Source organism: Pristis pectinata, chromosome 15 (genome assembly GCF_009764475.1).
Source record: "Pristis pectinata isolate sPriPec2 chromosome 15, sPriPec2.1.pri, whole genome shotgun sequence".
In the NCBI taxonomy this organism is placed as follows: domain Eukaryota; kingdom Metazoa; phylum Chordata; class Chondrichthyes; order Rhinopristiformes; family Pristidae; genus Pristis; species Pristis pectinata.
This window is the reverse complement of record NC_067419.1, coordinates 21,173,622-21,191,769: the sequence shown is the minus strand read 5'-3', so window position 1 is coordinate 21,191,769 and position 18,148 is coordinate 21,173,622. Positions and strand designations below refer to the sequence as shown.

The window sequence follows — 18,148 nt, the reverse complement described above, 5'->3', positions numbered from 1 at the left end:
TACCAGCAAATTCTGGAACCAAACATCACACCGTATGTAAAAAAGCTGAAGATGAAAAGAGGATGGCTTCTACAACAGGATAATGATCCTAAATACACCTCAAAATCCACAATGGACTACCTCAAGAGGCACAAGCTGAAGGTTTTGCCATGGCCCTCACAGTCCCCCAACCTAAATATCATCGAAAATCTGTGGATAGACCTCAAAAGAGCAGTGCATGCAAGATGGCCCAAGAATCTCAAAGAACTAGAAGCCTCTTGCAAGGAAGAATGGGTGAAAATCCCCCAAACAAGAATTGAAAGACTCTTAGCTGGCTACAGAAAGCGTTTACAAGCTGTGATACTTGCCAAAGGGGGTGTTACTAAGTACTGACCATGCAGGGTGCCCAAACTTTTGCTTCGGGCTCTTTTCCTTTTTTGTTATTTTGAAACTGTAAAAGATGGAAATAAAAAAGTAATCTTGCTTAAAATATTAAAGAAATGTGTCATCTTTAACTTTATGCCTTTTGGAAATCAGGTCATCATTTACTCGCTTAGCTATTCACAGTAACAGAAATTTTGACCAGCGGTGCCCAAACTTTTGCATGCCACTGTATATGTGAGATTCCATGCTACCACATGGCACTGCGTAAAGGAGAGGATGAGTATCATCAGTGGTGGGCAGAAGGAGATGCCAAAGTACATAGACAGAGGGATGGGTGTAATTACGAGGTTAGCCAGTGTGAGGAGTGATGTGCTGGTGAAGAGAGGGTGTTGGGGTAACACATCAGGACACAGTGGTACTTTGTTCCTCTGTTCAGGTCATTGATCCAATTTTGACATTGCACCCACAAGCATGCCAACTCCTGCTGCTGCTCTCCCAGGCAACCTCCTGCTAAAGCTTCTACCTCCCAACATCTGTGGAGTGAGAAACATAGCCAATGTTTCAGGTTATTGAATATTTCCAGAATTTCTATCTATCTTTGCAAATGTTTGTGTTTTGTAAAAACTTCATTGTTTGATATGGAAAGAGTATTTTATTGGAAGTATTTGTAAAATGTGCAGAAAAAAGCAATGGCAAATTAGCACAACACCACCAGTCCAATGTACTGAACAGCCAGAGCAGGTCAACAAGGAGGGTGGTGACTGGACTTAATTCAACATGGCCACCTGACTTCTAAATAAGTTAGAGATGCATAAGATGGGGCTTGTGAGGCAGTGAAGAGAAAGTTAGAGAAATTAAAGCTACAGTTGGTGAAGGCATGGATGGGATCTTTGAGTGCAGTGGGGTTAAGACAGAGTGTCAGATTGGCGGTGTCACAGAAATGGAAATAGTGTCAGAACTATTGTGGGTTTGAATAAGATGAAGCAGAAGATGAAGAAGCAGAAGATGAAGATGATGAAAAAGATGAAGATGATGATGAAGAAGATGGTGAAGATGAAGATGATGATGAATATGAAGAAGATGATGAAGATGAAAATGAAGATGAAGAAAATGAAGGATGAAGATGACGATGATGAATGATGCTGAAGATGAAGATGATGAAGAAGAGGAAGATGAAGATGATGAAGAAAATTATGATGATGACAAAGATGAAGAAGAAGAAAATGATGATGAAGATGGTAAAGACGATGAAGATGAAGAAAATGAAGATGATGATGAAGATGACAAAGATGATGATGAAGATGCAGAAGAAAATGAAGATGATGATGAAGATGACAAAGATGAAGATGATGAAGAAAATAAAGACGAAGATAATGAAGAGGAAGAGAATGAAGATGAAGAAAATGATGATGATGAAGATGAAGAAAATGAAGGATGATGAAGAAGGGGAAGATGAAGATGCAAATGATGAAGATACAGAAGATGATGAAGATGAAGAAGATAATGATGAAGAAAATGAAGATGAAGATGACAAAATGAAGATGACGATGAGGAAGATGAGGAAGAGGATGATGAAGATGCAGATGATGAAGACGATGAAGACAATGAAGATGGTGAAGACGATGAACATGAAGAAAATGAAGATGAAGATGACAAAGATGAAGATGATGAAGAGGAAGATGACGAAGATGATGAAATGATGAAGATGATGATGAAGATGATGAAGAAAATGAAGATGACAAAGATGAAGATGATGAACAAAATGATGATGAAGATGACAAAGATGAAGATGATGAAGAAAATGATGATGAAGATGATGGAGGAAGATGAAGATGATGAAGAAAATGATGATGATGATGATAATGGTGAAGATGAAGATGAAGAAAATGAAGATGAAGAAAATGAGGGATAATGAAGATGATGATGAAGAGGAAGATGAAGATGCAGAAGATGAAGATGATGAAGATGAAAATGATGAAGATGATAGCAAGATGAAGAAGATGATGAATGATGAAGATGATGATGAAGATGAAGATGGTGAAGACGATGATGAAGACAATGAAGATGAAGATGGTGAAGACGATGATGAAGATTATGCCGATGATGAAGAAAATGATGAAGATGATGATGAAGAGGAAGATGAAGAAGCAGATGATGAAAATAAAGAAGAAGATGAAGAACATGAAGAAAATGAAGATGAAGATGACGATGAGGAAGATGAAGAGGAAGATGATGAAGATGGTGAAGACAATGAAGATAATGATGAAGATGGTGAAGATGATGATGAAGATTATGATGAAGATGGAGATGAAAATGACAAAGATGATGATGAAGAGGAAGATGACGAAGATGATGAAATGATGATGATGAAGAAAATGAAGATGGTGAAGACGATGATGAAGATGATGAAGAAAATGAAGATGATGATGAAGATGACAAAGATGAAGATGAAGAAAATGAGGGATAATGAAGAAGATGAAGAGGAAGATGAAGAAGAGGATGAAGATGAAGAAGATGATGACGAAGAAAATGAAGATCAAGATGACAAAGATGAAGATGACGATGAGGAAGATGAAGAGGAAGATGATGAAGATGCAGATGATGAAGATGAAGATGGTGAAGACAATGAATACAATGAAGATGGTGAAGACGATGATGAAGATTATGATAAAGATGAAGAAAATGAAGATGAAGATGACAAAGATGATGAAGAGGAAGATGACGAAGAAAATGAAGATGATGAAGATGGTGAAGATGATGATGAAGATGAAGAAGATGATGTGATGAAAATGAAGATGACAAAGATGAAGATGATGATGAAGAGGAAGATGAAGAATATTAAGATGATGAATGAAGAAGATGATGAATGAAGAACATGATGCTAATGGTGAAATGAAGATGAAGAAAATGAAGATGAAGAAAATGAGGGATAATGAAGATGATGATGATGAAGAGGAAGATGAAGATGCAGAAGATGAAGATGATGATGAGGATGAAGAAAATGAAGGATGATGACGATGATGAAGACAATGATGAAGATGAAGAAAATGAAGGATGATGAAGACAATGATGAAGATGAAGACAATATGAAGATGATGATGAAGATGAAGACAAGATGAAGATGATGATGAAGATGAAGACATGAAGACGAAGATGAAGACAAGATGAAGATGAAGACAAGATGAAGATGATGATGAAGATGAAGATGAAGACAAGATGAAGATGATGATGAAGACAAGATGAAGATGAAGATGAAGACAAGATGAAGATGATGATGAAGATGAAGACAAGATGAAAATGAAGATGATGATGAAGATGAAGATGAAGACAAGATGAAGATGATGATGATGATGAAGATGAAGACAAGATGAAGATGAAGACAAGATGAAGATGAAGATGATGAAGATGAAGACAAGATGAAGACAATATGAAGATGAAGATGATGATGAAGATGATGAAGAATGATGAAGATGAAGTTGGAGGAAGATGAAGATAATGAAGATGAAGATGATGAAGAAAATGAAGATGATGGAGGATGAAGATGAAGATGACAAAGATGAAGATGATGATGAAGAGGAAGATGAAGAATATGAAGATGATGAATGATGAAGAGGAAGATGAAGATGATAATGAAGATGAAGAAAATGATGAAGGATGATGACAATGATGAAGATGAATATGATGAAGACGATGAAGATGAAGAATGATGAAGTTGGAGGAGGATGATGATGAAGAAAATGAAGATGAAGACGACAAAGATGAAGATGGTGAAAAAATGAAGATTTAAAGAAATTGGAAGAATTAGAGGGAAGATGCAGAAATACTGTCTGGGTGAATAAAAACTGTACAATAGAATAAAAGAGAGAAACCCTCACTGCATTTAAAGTGCTTGGATGGGTACTTGAAGAATCATTACCTGCCAGGCTACAGATCACGGGCTGAAAATGGGATTAGGTTGGGTACTCGTTTTCTCTCAATCCACATGCATGAATGGACTAAAGGGCTTCCTTCTATCATAAATTTGCTATCAACTCAGTAGGAACTAATTAGCTAATCTTCTTAAGCAAAATAAGTGGTAAATGTCTTGAGATATTTTAATTTTTTTTTTACAAAATACCTAAAATTTTATCCATGTGGATCAATTATATGTACCATAACACCTCAGGATCCCAACTATAGAGTCTAAATCTACATTTCCATTAACCTATAATTCTAAAGTTTCAGTTCCTCATACTCTGATTTAGCATTTATCAACTTGAGATAGCAGGAAGTGAGAGGCCAGAATCCAAGATGACAAAATTTAAATCAGACAAACCAAGGATTGAGAAACCAATGCACATCCAGACTGAATTGTGTTAATTTTGAGACCAGTTGATCTCGGTCAGCTAATCTGCCGACCGATTGGACACCCTACTTTATTATATTCTGCTAGATTTTACTCGCTACCTTAAATAAAAATGAGATGAAAGACCTCAAAAACACACTTAAACATCCTATGAAAAATAAAGGGATCAAGGCTGACAAAAGTGTTTTTACTCATTCTGAATACCACCTTAAAAGGAAAATATTCAGGATGTTCTGCTTGAATTTTGGTAATTTTATTTCATTTTGCTGCACATTAAGTTGAGGGATTCAGGAAAAGTACATATTCACAGAGGTGTAAAATTGCCTATTGTTACCATAATTAAATAGAAAGGTAAGGTAATATCAAATTTTAGAAAAAGACAGGTACAGTTATGCAATATTTCCATTTCTCACATCAACAGACTTGCTTGAAATTGCCAATTTATTTCCATATTTCAAGCAGTTTTAAGGCAAGACCTACACTCCTTAGAAACTGAGTTGGAACTGACTAAACCCATGGGATAGGACTCTCTTAGCTTACAGCCCAAAATTACTATTATTCTAACAATCTGGAACAAAAACAAAAATGCCTTAAATGATCATTTAAAACAGGTTGCTGATTTAAGACTGGACTGTTCTGGACTAAAAGATGACTTTTCCGAAGAAGCCCCATCAGCAGATGTCTCAAGACATTTACCACTTATTTTGCTTAAGAAGATTAGCTAATTAGTTCCTACTGAGTTGATAGCAAATTTATGATAGAAGGAAGCCCTTTAGTCCATTCATGCATGTGGATTGAGAGAAAACGAGTACCCAACCTAATCCCATTTTCAGCCCGTGATCTGTAGCCTGGCAGGTAATGATTCTTCAAGTACCCATCCAAGCACTTTAAATGCAGTGAGGGTTTCTCTCTTTTATTCTATTGTACAGTTTTTATTCACCCAGACAGTATTTCTGCATCTTCCCTCTAATTCTTCCAATTTCTTTAAATCTTCATTTTTTCACCATCTTCATCTTTGTCGTCTTCATCTTCATTTTCTTCATCATCATCCTCCTCCAACTTCATCATTCTTCATCTTCATCGTCTTCATCATATTCATCTTCATCATTGTCATCATCCTTCATCATTTTCTTCATCTTCATTATCATCTTCATCTTCCTCTTCATCATTCATCATCTTCATATTCTTCATCTTCCTCTTCATCATCTTCATCTTTGTCATCTTCATCTTCATCCTCCATCATCTTCATTTTCTTCATCATCTTCATCTTCATTATCTTCATCTTCCTCCAACTTCATCTTCATCATTCTTCATCATCTTCATCATCATCTTCATCTTCATATTGTCTTCATCTTGTCTTCATCTTCATCATCTTCATCTTCATCTTGTCTTCATCTTCATCTTGTCTTCATCTTCATCATCATCATCATCTTCATCTTGTCTTCATCTTCATCTTCATCATCATCTTCATTTTCATCTTGTCTTCATCTTCATCATCATCTTCATCTTGTCTTCATCTTCATCTTCATCTTGTCTTCATCATCATCTTCATCTTGTCTTCATCTTCATCATCATCTTCATCTTGTCTTCATCTTCATCTTGTCTTCATCTTCGTCTTCATCTTGTCTTCATCTTCATCATCATCTTCATCTTGTCTTCATCTTCATCATCATCTTCATATTGTCTTCATCTTCATCATTGTCTTCATCATCCTTCATTTTCTTCATCTTCATCATTGTCTTCATCATCGTCATCATCCTTCATTTTCTTCATCCTCATCATCATCTTCATCTTCTGCATCTTCATCTTCCTCTTCATCATCATCATCTTCATTATCCCTCATTTTCTTCATCTTCATTTTCTTCATCTTCATTTCACCATTAGCATCATGTTCTTCATTCATCATCTTCTTCATTCATCATCTTAATATTCTTCATCTTCCTCTTCATCATCATCTTCATCTTTGTCATCTTCATTTTCATCACATCATCTTCTTCATCTTCATCATCATCTTCACCATCTTCATCATCTTCATTTTCTTCGTCATCTTCCTCTTCATCATCTTTGTCATCTTCATCTTCATTTTCTTCATCTTTATCATAATCTTCATCATCGTCTTCACCATCTTCATTGTATTCATTGTCTTCACCATCTTCATCTTCATCATCTGCATCTTCATCATCTTCCTCTTCATCTTCCTCATCGTCATCTTCATCTTTGTCATCTTGATCTTCATTTTCTTCGTCATCATCTTCTTCATCTTCATCCTCTTCTTCATCTTCCTCTTCATCTTCTTCATTATCCCTCATTTTCTTCATCTTCATCTTTGTCATCTTCATCATCATCTTCATTTTCTTCATCATCTTCATCATCGTCTTCACCATCTTCATCATCATCTTCATTTTCTTCATCATCATCATTTCATCATCTTCGTCATCTTCCTCTTCATCATCATCATTTCATCATCTTCGTCATCTTCCTCTTCATCATCATCTTTGTCATTTTCATCTCCATCTTCATCATAATCTTCATCATCATCTTCACCATCTTCATCATTATCTTCATTGTCTTCACCATCTTCATCATCTTCCTCTTCATCTTCCTCATCGTCATCTTCATCTTCATTTTCTTCATGTTCTTCATCTTCTTCTTTATTTTCATCATCTGCTTCTTCATCTTCCTCTTCATCATCATCTTCATCATTTTCTTCATCATCGGCATAATCTTCATCATCGTCTTCACCATCTTCATCTTCATTGTCTTCATCATCGTCTTCACCATCTTCATCTGCTAACTTGTGGCAGAGTGAACAAATCTCTGTTTCATCCAAGTCTGCACCCGTTTGATTGTCGATACAATTTATTGGAGGGCAGAAACTAGAGCTTTTCACAGGTAGGTTCCAAGTTGTACTTTTGCCAACCAAGTTGCTCTTTGCTGCAGATCTTAGACTGTATTTCTGCTTGTCTAATGCATCTGAATTCTGAGCTTTTCCACAGGTGTCAACTCTACATCGTCGGTAGCTGCTTCCCATGAATGAAGTTTTATTTGTTTTGAATCTAGCTTTTCCATGGGTTTGAACATTCTGACAAGTGCTAAACTGAACTTTGTGGTTTTCCTTCTGCCCAAAAAGGTCAAAGGAACAAAGTTCATGTGCAGTTTTCTCACAGCCCCTGTTTTTGATGCAGTACCCTGTTTGTTGCAGATGCTATGTTGTTTCACTCTGTCAGATTTTTCTTCTCGTCTTGGTGTCGTAGTATCAAACTCTGGCAGTACCTGGAGGTGATGAGAGGAAGAAACATAGCTGAAAACAGTTCAAAATATCCAAACAGTTTCTACTTCCTTGCAACTATGGCACCATTTTACACAACAATCAATAATGGACACTAATACTCAGCTTCATCTTCAACCAAAATGAATAAATCTTGGGCTATTCAAATACACCCCACCGTGAATCTTCAAAATCAAACACTTTGCAACATGTATTTGGAGGTGGTTGAGTGGTGGGAATGTTAGAGATGCATAAGATGGGGCTTGTGAGGCAGTGAAGAGAAAGTTAGAGAAATTGAAGCTACAGTTGGTGAAGGCATGGATGGGATCTTTGAGTGCAGTGGGGTTAAGACAGAGTGTCAGATTGGCGGTGTCACAGAAATGGAAATAGTGTCAGAACTATTGTGGGTTTGAATAAGATGAAGCAGAAGATGAAGAAGCAGAAGATGAAGATGATGATGAAAAAGATGATGATGATGAAGAAGATGGTGAAGATGAAGATGATGATATGAAGAAGATGAAGATGAAAATGAAGATGAAGAAAATGAAGGATGAAGATGAAGATGACGATGATGAATGATGCTGAAGATGAAGATGATGAAGAAGAGGAAGATGAAGATGATGAAGAAAATTATGATGATGACAAAGATGAAGAAGAAGAAGAAAATGATGAAGATGGTAAAGACGATGAAGATGAAGAAAATGAAGATGATGATGAAGATGACAAAGATGATGATGAAGATGCAGAAGAAAATGAAGATGATGATGAAGATGACAAAGATGAAGATGATGAAGAAAATAAAGACGAAGATAATGAAGAGGAAGAGAATGAAGATGAAGAAAATGATGATGATGAAGATGAAGAAAATGAAGGATGATGAAGGGGAAGATGAAGATGCAAATGATGAAGATACAGAAGATGATGAAGATGAAGAAGATAATGAAGAAAATGAAGATGAAGATGACAAAATGAAGATGACGATGAGGAAGATGAGAAAGAGGATGATGAAGATGCAGATGATGATGACGATGAAGACAATGAAGATGGTGAAGACGATGAACATGAAGAAAATGAAGATGAAGACAAAGATGAAGATGATGAAGAGGAAGATGATGAAATGATGAAGATGAAGATGATGATGAAGATGAAGAAAATGAAGATGACAAAGATGAAGATGATGAACAAAATGATGATGAAGATGACAAAGATGAAGATGATGAAGAAAATGATGATGAAGATGATGGAGGAAGATGAAGATGATGAAGAAAATGATGATGATGATAATGGTGAAGATGAAGATGATGAAGAAAATGATGATGATGATAATGGTGAAGATGAAGAAAATGATGATGATGATAATGGTGAAGTTGAAGATGAAGAAAATGAAGATGAAGAAAATGAGGGATAATGAAGATGATGAAGAGGAAGATGAAGATGCAGAAGATGAAGATGAAAATGATGAAGATGATAGCAAGATGATGAATGATGAAGATGATGATGAAGATGAAGATTGTGATGAAGATGGTGAAGACGATGATGAAGACAATGAAGATGAAGATGGTGAAGACGATGATGAAGATTATGATAAAGATGAAGAAAATGAAGATGAAGATGACAGATGAAGAGGAAGATGACGAAGAAAATGAAGATGATGAAGATGGTGAAGATGATGATGAAGATGAAGAAGATGTGATGAAGATGACAAAGATGAAGATGATGAAGATGGTGAAGATGATGATGATGAAGATGACAAAGATTAAGATGATGAAGATGGTGAAGATGCTGAAGATGAAGAAGATGATGAATGAAGATGAAGAGGAAGATGCAGATAATGAAGATGGTGAAGACGATGATGAAGAAAATGAAGATGATGAAGACGATGAAAATGAAGAATATGATGAATATGAAGATGAAGATGATGAAGAAAATGATGACGAAGATGAAGATAATGAAAGATGATGAAGAAGATGAAGATGACGATGATGGATGAAGTTGGAGGAAGATGATGATGAAGATGATAAAGATGAAGAAGATGATGAAGATGGTGAAGAAAATGATGATGAAGATAACGATGATAGATGAAGAAAATGAAGGATGATGAAGATGAAGACAATATGAAGATGAAGACAAAGACAAGATGAAGACGATGATGAAGATGAAGACGATGATGAAGATGAAGATGAAGACAAGATGAAGATGAAGACAAGATGAAGACGATGATGAAGACGAAGACGATGATGAAGACGAAGACATGATGAAGACGAAGACATGATGAAGACGAAGACGAGATGAAGACGAAGACGAGATGAAGACGAAGACGAGATGAAGACGAAGACGAGATGAAGACGAAGACGATGATGAAGACGAAGACGAAGACAAGACGAAGACGAAGACAAGACGAAGACGAAGACAAGACGAAGATGAAGACAAGACGAAGATGAAGACAAGATGAAGATGAAGACAAGATGAAGATGATGATGAAGATGAAGACAAGATGAAGATGAAGACAAGATGAAGATGATGAAGATGAAGACAAGATGAAGATGATGATGAAGATGAAGACAAGATGAAGATGATGATGAAGATGAAGACAAGATGAAGATGATGAAGACAAGATGAAGATGAAGACAAGATGAAGATGAAGATGATGAAGATGAAGACAAGATGAAGACAATATGAAGATGAAGATGATGATGAAGATGATGAAGAATGATGAAGATGAAGTTGGAGGAAGATGAAGATAATGAAGATGAAGATGATGAAGAAAATGAAGATGATGGAGGATGAAGATGAAGATGACAAAGATGAAGATGATGATGAAGAGGAAGATGAAGAATATGAAGATGATGAATGATGAAGAGGAAGATGAAGATGATAATGAAGATGAAGAAAATGATGAAGGATGATGACAATGATGAAGATGAATATGATGAAGACGATGAAGATGAAGAATGATGAAGTTGGAGGAGGATGATGATGAAGAAAATGAAGATGAAGACGACAAAGATGAAGATGGTGAAAAAATGAAGATTTAAAGAAATTGGAAGAATTAGAGGGAAGATGCAGAAATACTGTCTGGGTGAATAAAAACTGTACAATAGAATAAAAGAGAGAAACCCTCACTGCATTTAAAGTGCTTGGATGGGTACTTGAAGAATCATTACCTGCCAGGCTACAGATCACGGGCTGAAGATGGGATTAGGTTGGGTACTCGTTTTCTCTCAATCCACATGCATGAATGGACTAAAGGGCTTCCTTCTATCATAAATTTGCTATCAACTCAGTAGGAACTAATTAGCTAATCTTCTTAAGCAAAATAAGTGGTAAATGTCTTGAGATATTTTAATTTTTTTTTACAAAATACCTAAAATTTTATCCATGTGGATCAATTATATGTACCATAACACCTCAGGATCCCAACTATAGAGTCTAAATCTACATTTCCATTAACCTATAATTCTAAAGTTTCAGTTCCTCATACTCTGATTTAGCATTTATCAACTTGAGATAGCAGGAAGTGAGAGGCCAGAATCCAAGATGACAAAATTTAAATCAGACAAACCAAGGATTGAGAAACCAATGCACATCCAGACTGAATTGTGTTAATTTTGAGACCAGTTGATCTCGGTCAGCTAATCTGCCGACCGATTGGACACCCTACTTTATTATATTCTGCTAGATTTTACTCGCTACCTTAAATAAAAATGAGATGAAAGACCTCAAAAACACACTTAAACATCCTATGAAAAATAAAGGGATCAAGGCTGACAAAAGTGTTTTTACTCATTCTGAATACCACCTTAAAAGGAAAATATTCAGGATGTTCTGCTTGAATTTTGGTAATTTTATTTCATTTTGCTGCACATTAAGTTGAGGGATTCAGGAAAAGTACATATTCACAGAGGTGTAAAATTGCCTATTGTTACCATAATTAAATAGAAAGGTAAGGTAATATCAAATTTTAGAAAAAGACAGGTACAGTTATGCAATATTTCCATTTCTCACATCAACAGACTTGCTTGAAATTGCCAATTTATTTCCATATTTCAAGCAGTTTTAAGGCAAGACCTACACTCCTTAGAAACTGAGTTGGAACTGACTAAACCCATGGGATAGGACTCTCTTAGCTTACAGCCCAAAATTACTATTATTCTAACAATCTGGAACAAAAACAAAAATGCCTTAAATGATCATTTAAAACAGGTTGCTGATTTAAGACTTGCAACACAAGAATATTGTAGACATCAGCCAATGATAATGTTCTCTCACCAATCTGAACATACACTTCATCAGACATTTAAAATGGAATCTGGGCCAAAGCTATCGGATATGGGAGATGCAGAAGTTGTGGATTAAAATTTTGTCTTGGACTCGATGAAAAAAGGTTGAGATAAACTTCACTGCAATGTTCACAGCTGTCACTTAAAGGGTACTGCTGCTACAGATTCTTACCTACCCCAATATCCAGGTAAACTGTTTTAATCACAATACCAATGGTAATTTTTAAAATACATAGATTCCAATCTACATAAAAAACAAGATCACACGTGTGCAAGTTTAAGAGCCAACAAGCACATCAGTGCTGGTCAATTTTCCATGATCTTTCAGGAACTGCATGATATGTGGCCGTCTTCGCCAAGTTGCTTTGAGTCCATATTCATGTTCTGGCGTGTCCTGGACTAAAACATCTGCTGATGGGGCTTCTTCGGAAAAGTCATCTTTTAGTCCAGAACACTTGTCTAAGCAGTCTAACAGTCCACCAGGGAGAGGAGTTGTATTGTCTTTATTCAATTCATTATTTCTTAATACACCACAAATATTTTTCTTTAAGGTGGCTGGCAAGAGCAAGCCATCAGTTGTGGGAGTGCTAACTTGTGGCAGAGTGAACACCTCATCAGATGACTGAGAAAAGTGCTCTGAAAGTGAAATCTCTGTTTCATCCAAGTCTGCACCCGTTTGATTGTCGATACAATTTATTGGAGGGCAGAAACTAGAGCTTTTCACAGGTAGGTTCCAAGTTGTACTTTTGCCAACCAAGTTGCTCTTTGCTGCAGATCTTAGACTGTATTTCTGCTTGTCTAATGCATCTGAATTCTGAGCTTTTCCACAGGTGTCAACTCTACATCGTCGGTAGCTGCTTCCCATGAATGAAGTTTTATTTGTTTTGAATCTAGCTTTTCCATGGGTTTGAACATTCTGACAAGTGCTAAACTGAACTTTGTGGTTTTCCTTCTGAACGGGTATCCCTCCACTGCCCAAAAAGGTCAAAGGAACAAAGTTCATGTGCAGTTTTCTCACAGCCCCTGTTTTTGATGCAGTACCCTGTTTGTTGCAGATGCTATGTTGTTTCACTCTGTCAGATTTTTCTTCTCGTCTTGGTGTCGTAGTATCAAACTCTGGCAGTACCTGGAGGTGATGAGAGGAAGAAACATAGCTGAAAACAGTTCAAAATATCCAAACAGTTTCTACTTCCTTGCAACTATGGCACCATTTTACACAACAATCAATAATGGACACTAATACTCAGCTTCATCTTCAACCAAAATGAATAAATCTTGGGCTATTCAAATACACCCCACCGTGAATCTTCAAAATCAAACACTTTGCAACATGTATTTGGAGGTGGTTGAGTGGTGGGAATGTAATCACTTAGTTGTCCACATACCAACAATATTTATTTTTGACAGACACAGCAATTTAGTAATATGCAGTACTTTTCCACCAAATACAGTCATGGAGCCAGCAATGAGCTGCTGCAGAGTGTATGACAACTTGGATATGACAAAAACAAAAGAGGCAAAATGGTTCTATAGTCTGTATCAATTACACTGCTCTTAGAATCCAACATTTAACATCTACATTATCATACCATTAAGTTGCTTAGGGAATCAATTGGTGGCATGATGGGAGAAGGTTAATACATCCTTAAAATAAGAGAACAAAAAGTACAAAATATAACACACCCACGTGAATGCAGACCTCTGGTCAACAGGGATACAGGAAACTTGGCGGGGGTTTATTGCAGATGGTATCGACAAGACTTGCTTGCACTTTTCTCCCTTTAGTGGACTCTCCAGGAACAGCAGGGGTGGCTTCTTGAATTGACTGGACTTCTTTTTGCGGGGCATCAAGCACCCGACATCTTGGTCTCAATATTGAAAGAAATTAAATTTTTAAAATGTTAGTCAACAATAAACTGTTTCCCATCATAGTTTATAAGGTTAAGTTGCTGAACAATATAGATAAAGATGACACCAAATCTTTGGTCTCCACATAATTAATATATGTTGCCTAAATGAGAGACTGAAATATTTGGGAGGAAGAGTTTGCAGAGTGAACATAATTAGTTTAATAGAATATAATTTGTTTACATCTCCTGGAAAAATAAATGCAAACACACACATTATTAGACATTATAGGAATTAGTCACCTTCAAGAGGGGAATAAAATTGTGCTTCATGAAACCAAAAGGCAACATTGTAAAAGTTATAACTGCCAAATTGTATTTAACAACAACATCAAGCAAATGTCAAATATCTTGCCTCTACCTATAAACCAACATAAAAGTAGTATTTTATTGTAGAAACAAAAAAAGCAGTATCCCATAAACAGCAACAACATTCGTAATCAAATGGTGTTTGTTGAGGCAGGACTGTTGCCAGGACAATGGGGGATCTAACCCTAACCCTGCTATTTTGCAAACTCTACCATGGGATTACCTAAACAGGCAAATGAAACCTTGTTTTAATATCGTATTTTGAAAGTGTCACTAATGCGATGGTTTAAATCCACACCTTCTAACTCACTCAAAAGCAAACGATGAGTAAAGCTGATTATTAAATCATATGGTGGATAAATCTATACAATCCAAAATAGTTCTGATTTGACTGATTAGCAAAAGGCAAACAAGGCACTGGGCTGTATCAGTGGAGAGACAAATAAAGCAATCAATTAATCAATCCCAATACTAATGCTATTTCCATTTTTGTTTGCCTATTCATGGGAGCAAACAATGATTATTTTGGATAAGGAATAAGTTTTTATTTATTCATTTTTACAGGATCTAAATGTCACTCACGGGGCCAGCATTTATTACCCATCCTTAACCATCCTTCATAATAGGGTGATATGTCACTTTCTTGAACTGCTGCAGTCTTCTCAGTAAAGGTACGCCCACAGTGCTGTTGTGGAGATTGCTCCAGGGTTTAGGCCCAGTGATGGAACAGTGATATATTTCCAAGTCAAGGTAGTGTTTGGGAGGTGCTGTTGGAGTAATTTAGGCAAGTAACTGCAGTGCCTTTTGGTGAAGGGAACAAACATTTAATTTTTAATGTGTCTGAATTTAAGAGTAAGAAGTGGGATAAGTTTATAGATAAAAATATAGATTATGAGAGGATTTGAGAGAGAACTTTTTCCACTAATTGAAATCTGAAATACACTACCTGAATGGGTGATGAGGCAAGTATTCCAAGAACACTTAAGTACTTGGATGAACATTTGAAGCACAATGGCATAGAGGCATACTGGCCACATGCTGCAAACTGGGGATAGTATAGATAGGAAATTAACGGCCAACATGGACACAGTAAGCTGAAGAGCTTGTTTCTGTGCCATACGACTCTAAATCAAATCTGGTTTAATTCCTACCCAGTCTATTCTCAAAGGAGATAAGTGTCACCCATGAGGTTATCAAGCAGCATTTTCTCTTCAATAACATGCTCACTGATGTCCACTTCAGATTTCACTCAGACCATCCAGCTCCAGACCTCATCAATCTTGGTGCCAAGATGGACCCAAAAGCTGAATTCCAGAGGTGATACAAGAACAATATCAAATGGGACTAGAAGAGATAGGTACCTGTTGGCTAGCACACACATGGCAGGCCGAAGGGCCCACTTCCATGCTGTTTCACGCATTTCTAAAGATCTGGAAGATGTTATTTCAACCTGGTCATTGAAGTGAATGGCATAAACAAAAAAGTTGGAAAAATCATTAAAATTTGGTGCAAAGGTGTAAAAAAAAGTAACCAAGTCCAATGGAATGTTGACCCTCATCTCAAAAGGGGTTGGGATACAGGATGCAATATTTCAGATGTACAAAATCCAGATGAGGCACAAGATGAATTATAGCTTTGGGCATCTCAGGAAAAAAAAATCAAGATCAACTTTTGGGAAAATGCAGTACAAGTCACCAGAATACACAGGCTGAGTCAAATTATGAAAATAGGCTGCATAAGTTTATTTATATTCTTTAGAGCTTTGAAAGTTGACAGTGGCCTACCTGATGATTTTTCTGGATAAATAGAAAAACTGCTTCCTCTAGTGGCAGAACTTAGAATGACAGACCATAATCTAAATATTCAAACTAAACTCATGAGGAAGCAATTCCCCCACCCAACCCTCTTCACAATAGTTATCTGGAAATCTCTGCAGCCATTTGGGGAAAACGGTGCCTCAACAGAAATGTTGATAGGTGTTTATCAAGAAATATGGAGCAGGAGCAAGTAATTGTAGTTGGGATACAGTTCAATCATCATCTAATTGAATGACACACCTAGCTCAGGGAGCTGATTAGTATATTGATATTTTGGCAGAAACGTGAAAAAAAGCACATTGTCAGGCCTAAAATATTTTACTAATTTTTAAAGCAAACATTCCAAGGAGCCATGACGGGCACTAGCAATCTTAAGCCTGAGACTTGAATGCATTAGACCACAAATAGAAAACAAAGTTATTAGAAAAACAGATCTATTTCTTCCCTTTCAGTTCACAGATATAAATTTCAATATTATACCCTAACACATTAAACCAGTTATTCTTGGGATAATAGTACTAAATTTAGAGTTTTTGTACGTTAAAAATAGATCTGAGGAATAATTCAGACGGTTTTGTTTTAGCGTGGTGCTTGCATTTCAGTGGAAGGACATTATTATTGGAAAAGGGTATTTTTAAAGTATTTCAATTCAAACAAAATCTTAAAGCAATATTTCAGGTAAAAGTCACACATAGTTCTTTTATGGCCCAACAGTCATTCCATTATTGAAACGTACATTTTTTTTTAAAGTATACACCTGTCTTTTAAATTAGTGTTTGTGCCTCTGTAATGACTGCGATGATTAGTTGCCACCACGGTTTCTTTTCCTAAGTATCCTGCTGCACCAATCTGCGGAGGAAATATTGAACAGTTATTATAATATCCCAATCTTTGACTTTAACATTGCCCCATTACAATAATTGATCTACCATCCAATTTAAAAATTATTTTTTTCAGCAGATCCCACATTCTCAAGTGCTGCTACCAATTGCGCTTCATCTGTGGGTTATTCTAGTTTAAGAATGCAACTTGACCTCCTCAAAGTAAGTTAAACCACTTTTTTTCTATGTATACAGTTGGTATTTTCTGTTTGGACCACGCTACTTCAAAAAGCTTCGTGTTGTGCTTTCCCAGCTCCTTCAAACTGTATGAGAATGCTATAGACATATCAAGTTGTTACATTCTCTATTCATTATTTATTAATAAAAGGTTGGAGTATATTATGTAGAACACATTCTAGTTTGTTCCACAGGCTTATACAATACGGAATTATCTCGATTGAATGAATTCCTCCCCTTAAGTTATTTATGCTCTTATGTTTGATAGATTGCGTTGGCCACAATAAGCCCGTCAACTCGCTGTTGTTCTTAATCAGTGGTCGCGACATTTCGGACTCGCCCAGGTTCTGCGACCACCAATATACTGTTTTCCTGGACACTATTTACTAGCTCCCAGCAGCATTATTAATACTCTCCCTTGTTCCACCATTTAACAAGCCCTGCTCTGTGCCCAAGGCTGCGTTTCCTGTAATCAACCCGTAACGTTCCTTTCTTTCCCCCGCGCACCTTTGCATTGCACTCAGACCATCACTGCTAAAAGAGCAGCGAAAGGCCGAGCCTGGATAAACACTACCTTCCTCCCAGCAGCATGACAGCAGCCCAGGGTTCAGGGCTCCATCACCGCCCCGCCGCTGACCGGTAACTGTTGCGCTCTTCCGCCCTCTCCCATTGGCCGGCGGGTCTCTCTGAACCAGGCGCTTCGGCTCACCCATTCGTCGCTGCTGCCCCACCTGACCTTCGCGGCGTCACTTCATTGGTCCGGAGGGAGAGAACGCTGGAAATTCAAACAAAATCTGCTGA

General features: G+C 36.8%; 1 protein-coding gene across 3 annotated transcripts; it reads right to left on the bottom strand.

Moving 5' to 3' along the window:
- Window positions 1-7,541: 7,541 nt before the first annotated feature.
- On the bottom strand, window positions 7,542-18,056 carry rhno1 (RAD9-HUS1-RAD1 interacting nuclear orphan 1). 3 transcript variants are annotated; one of them, XR_007957522.1, is made up of 4 exons: window positions 17,922-18,056; window positions 17,026-17,138; window positions 13,940-14,124; window positions 7,542-7,981 (listed from the first exon to the last, which is right to left on the bottom strand). XR_007957522.1 is itself a non-coding variant. In XM_052030480.1 (4 exons), exons 3-4 carry the CDS (start codon window positions 14,102-14,104, stop codon window positions 12,534-12,536), a joined length of 1,014 nt encoding a protein of 337 aa, XP_051886440.1. In that variant the 5' UTR covers window positions 14,105-14,124; window positions 17,026-17,138; window positions 17,922-18,056; the 3' UTR covers window positions 11,802-12,533. The 3 variants fall into 3 exon arrangements, 2 of the variants coding, with proteins under 2 accessions (XP_051886440.1, XP_051886441.1); XM_052030480.1 differs by lacking the exon at window positions 7,542-7,981 and adding an exon at window positions 11,802-13,382; XM_052030481.1 differs by lacking the exon at window positions 7,542-7,981 and adding an exon at window positions 11,803-13,382 and having other exon boundaries at window positions 17,047-17,138.
- Window positions 18,057-18,148: the final 92 nt, after the last annotated feature.

Bases quoted from the DNA above. Each gene is read 5' to 3' on its own strand.
- rhno1 (XM_052030480.1), bottom strand. From the start codon at position 14,104: ATGCCCCGCAAAAAGAAGTCCAGTCAATTCAAGAAGCCACCCCTGCTG. The intron at 13,383-13,939 runs GTGTGTTATATT...CATCACCTCCAG, and splicing joins AGAGGTCTGCATTCACGTGG to GTACTGCCAGAGTTTGATAC.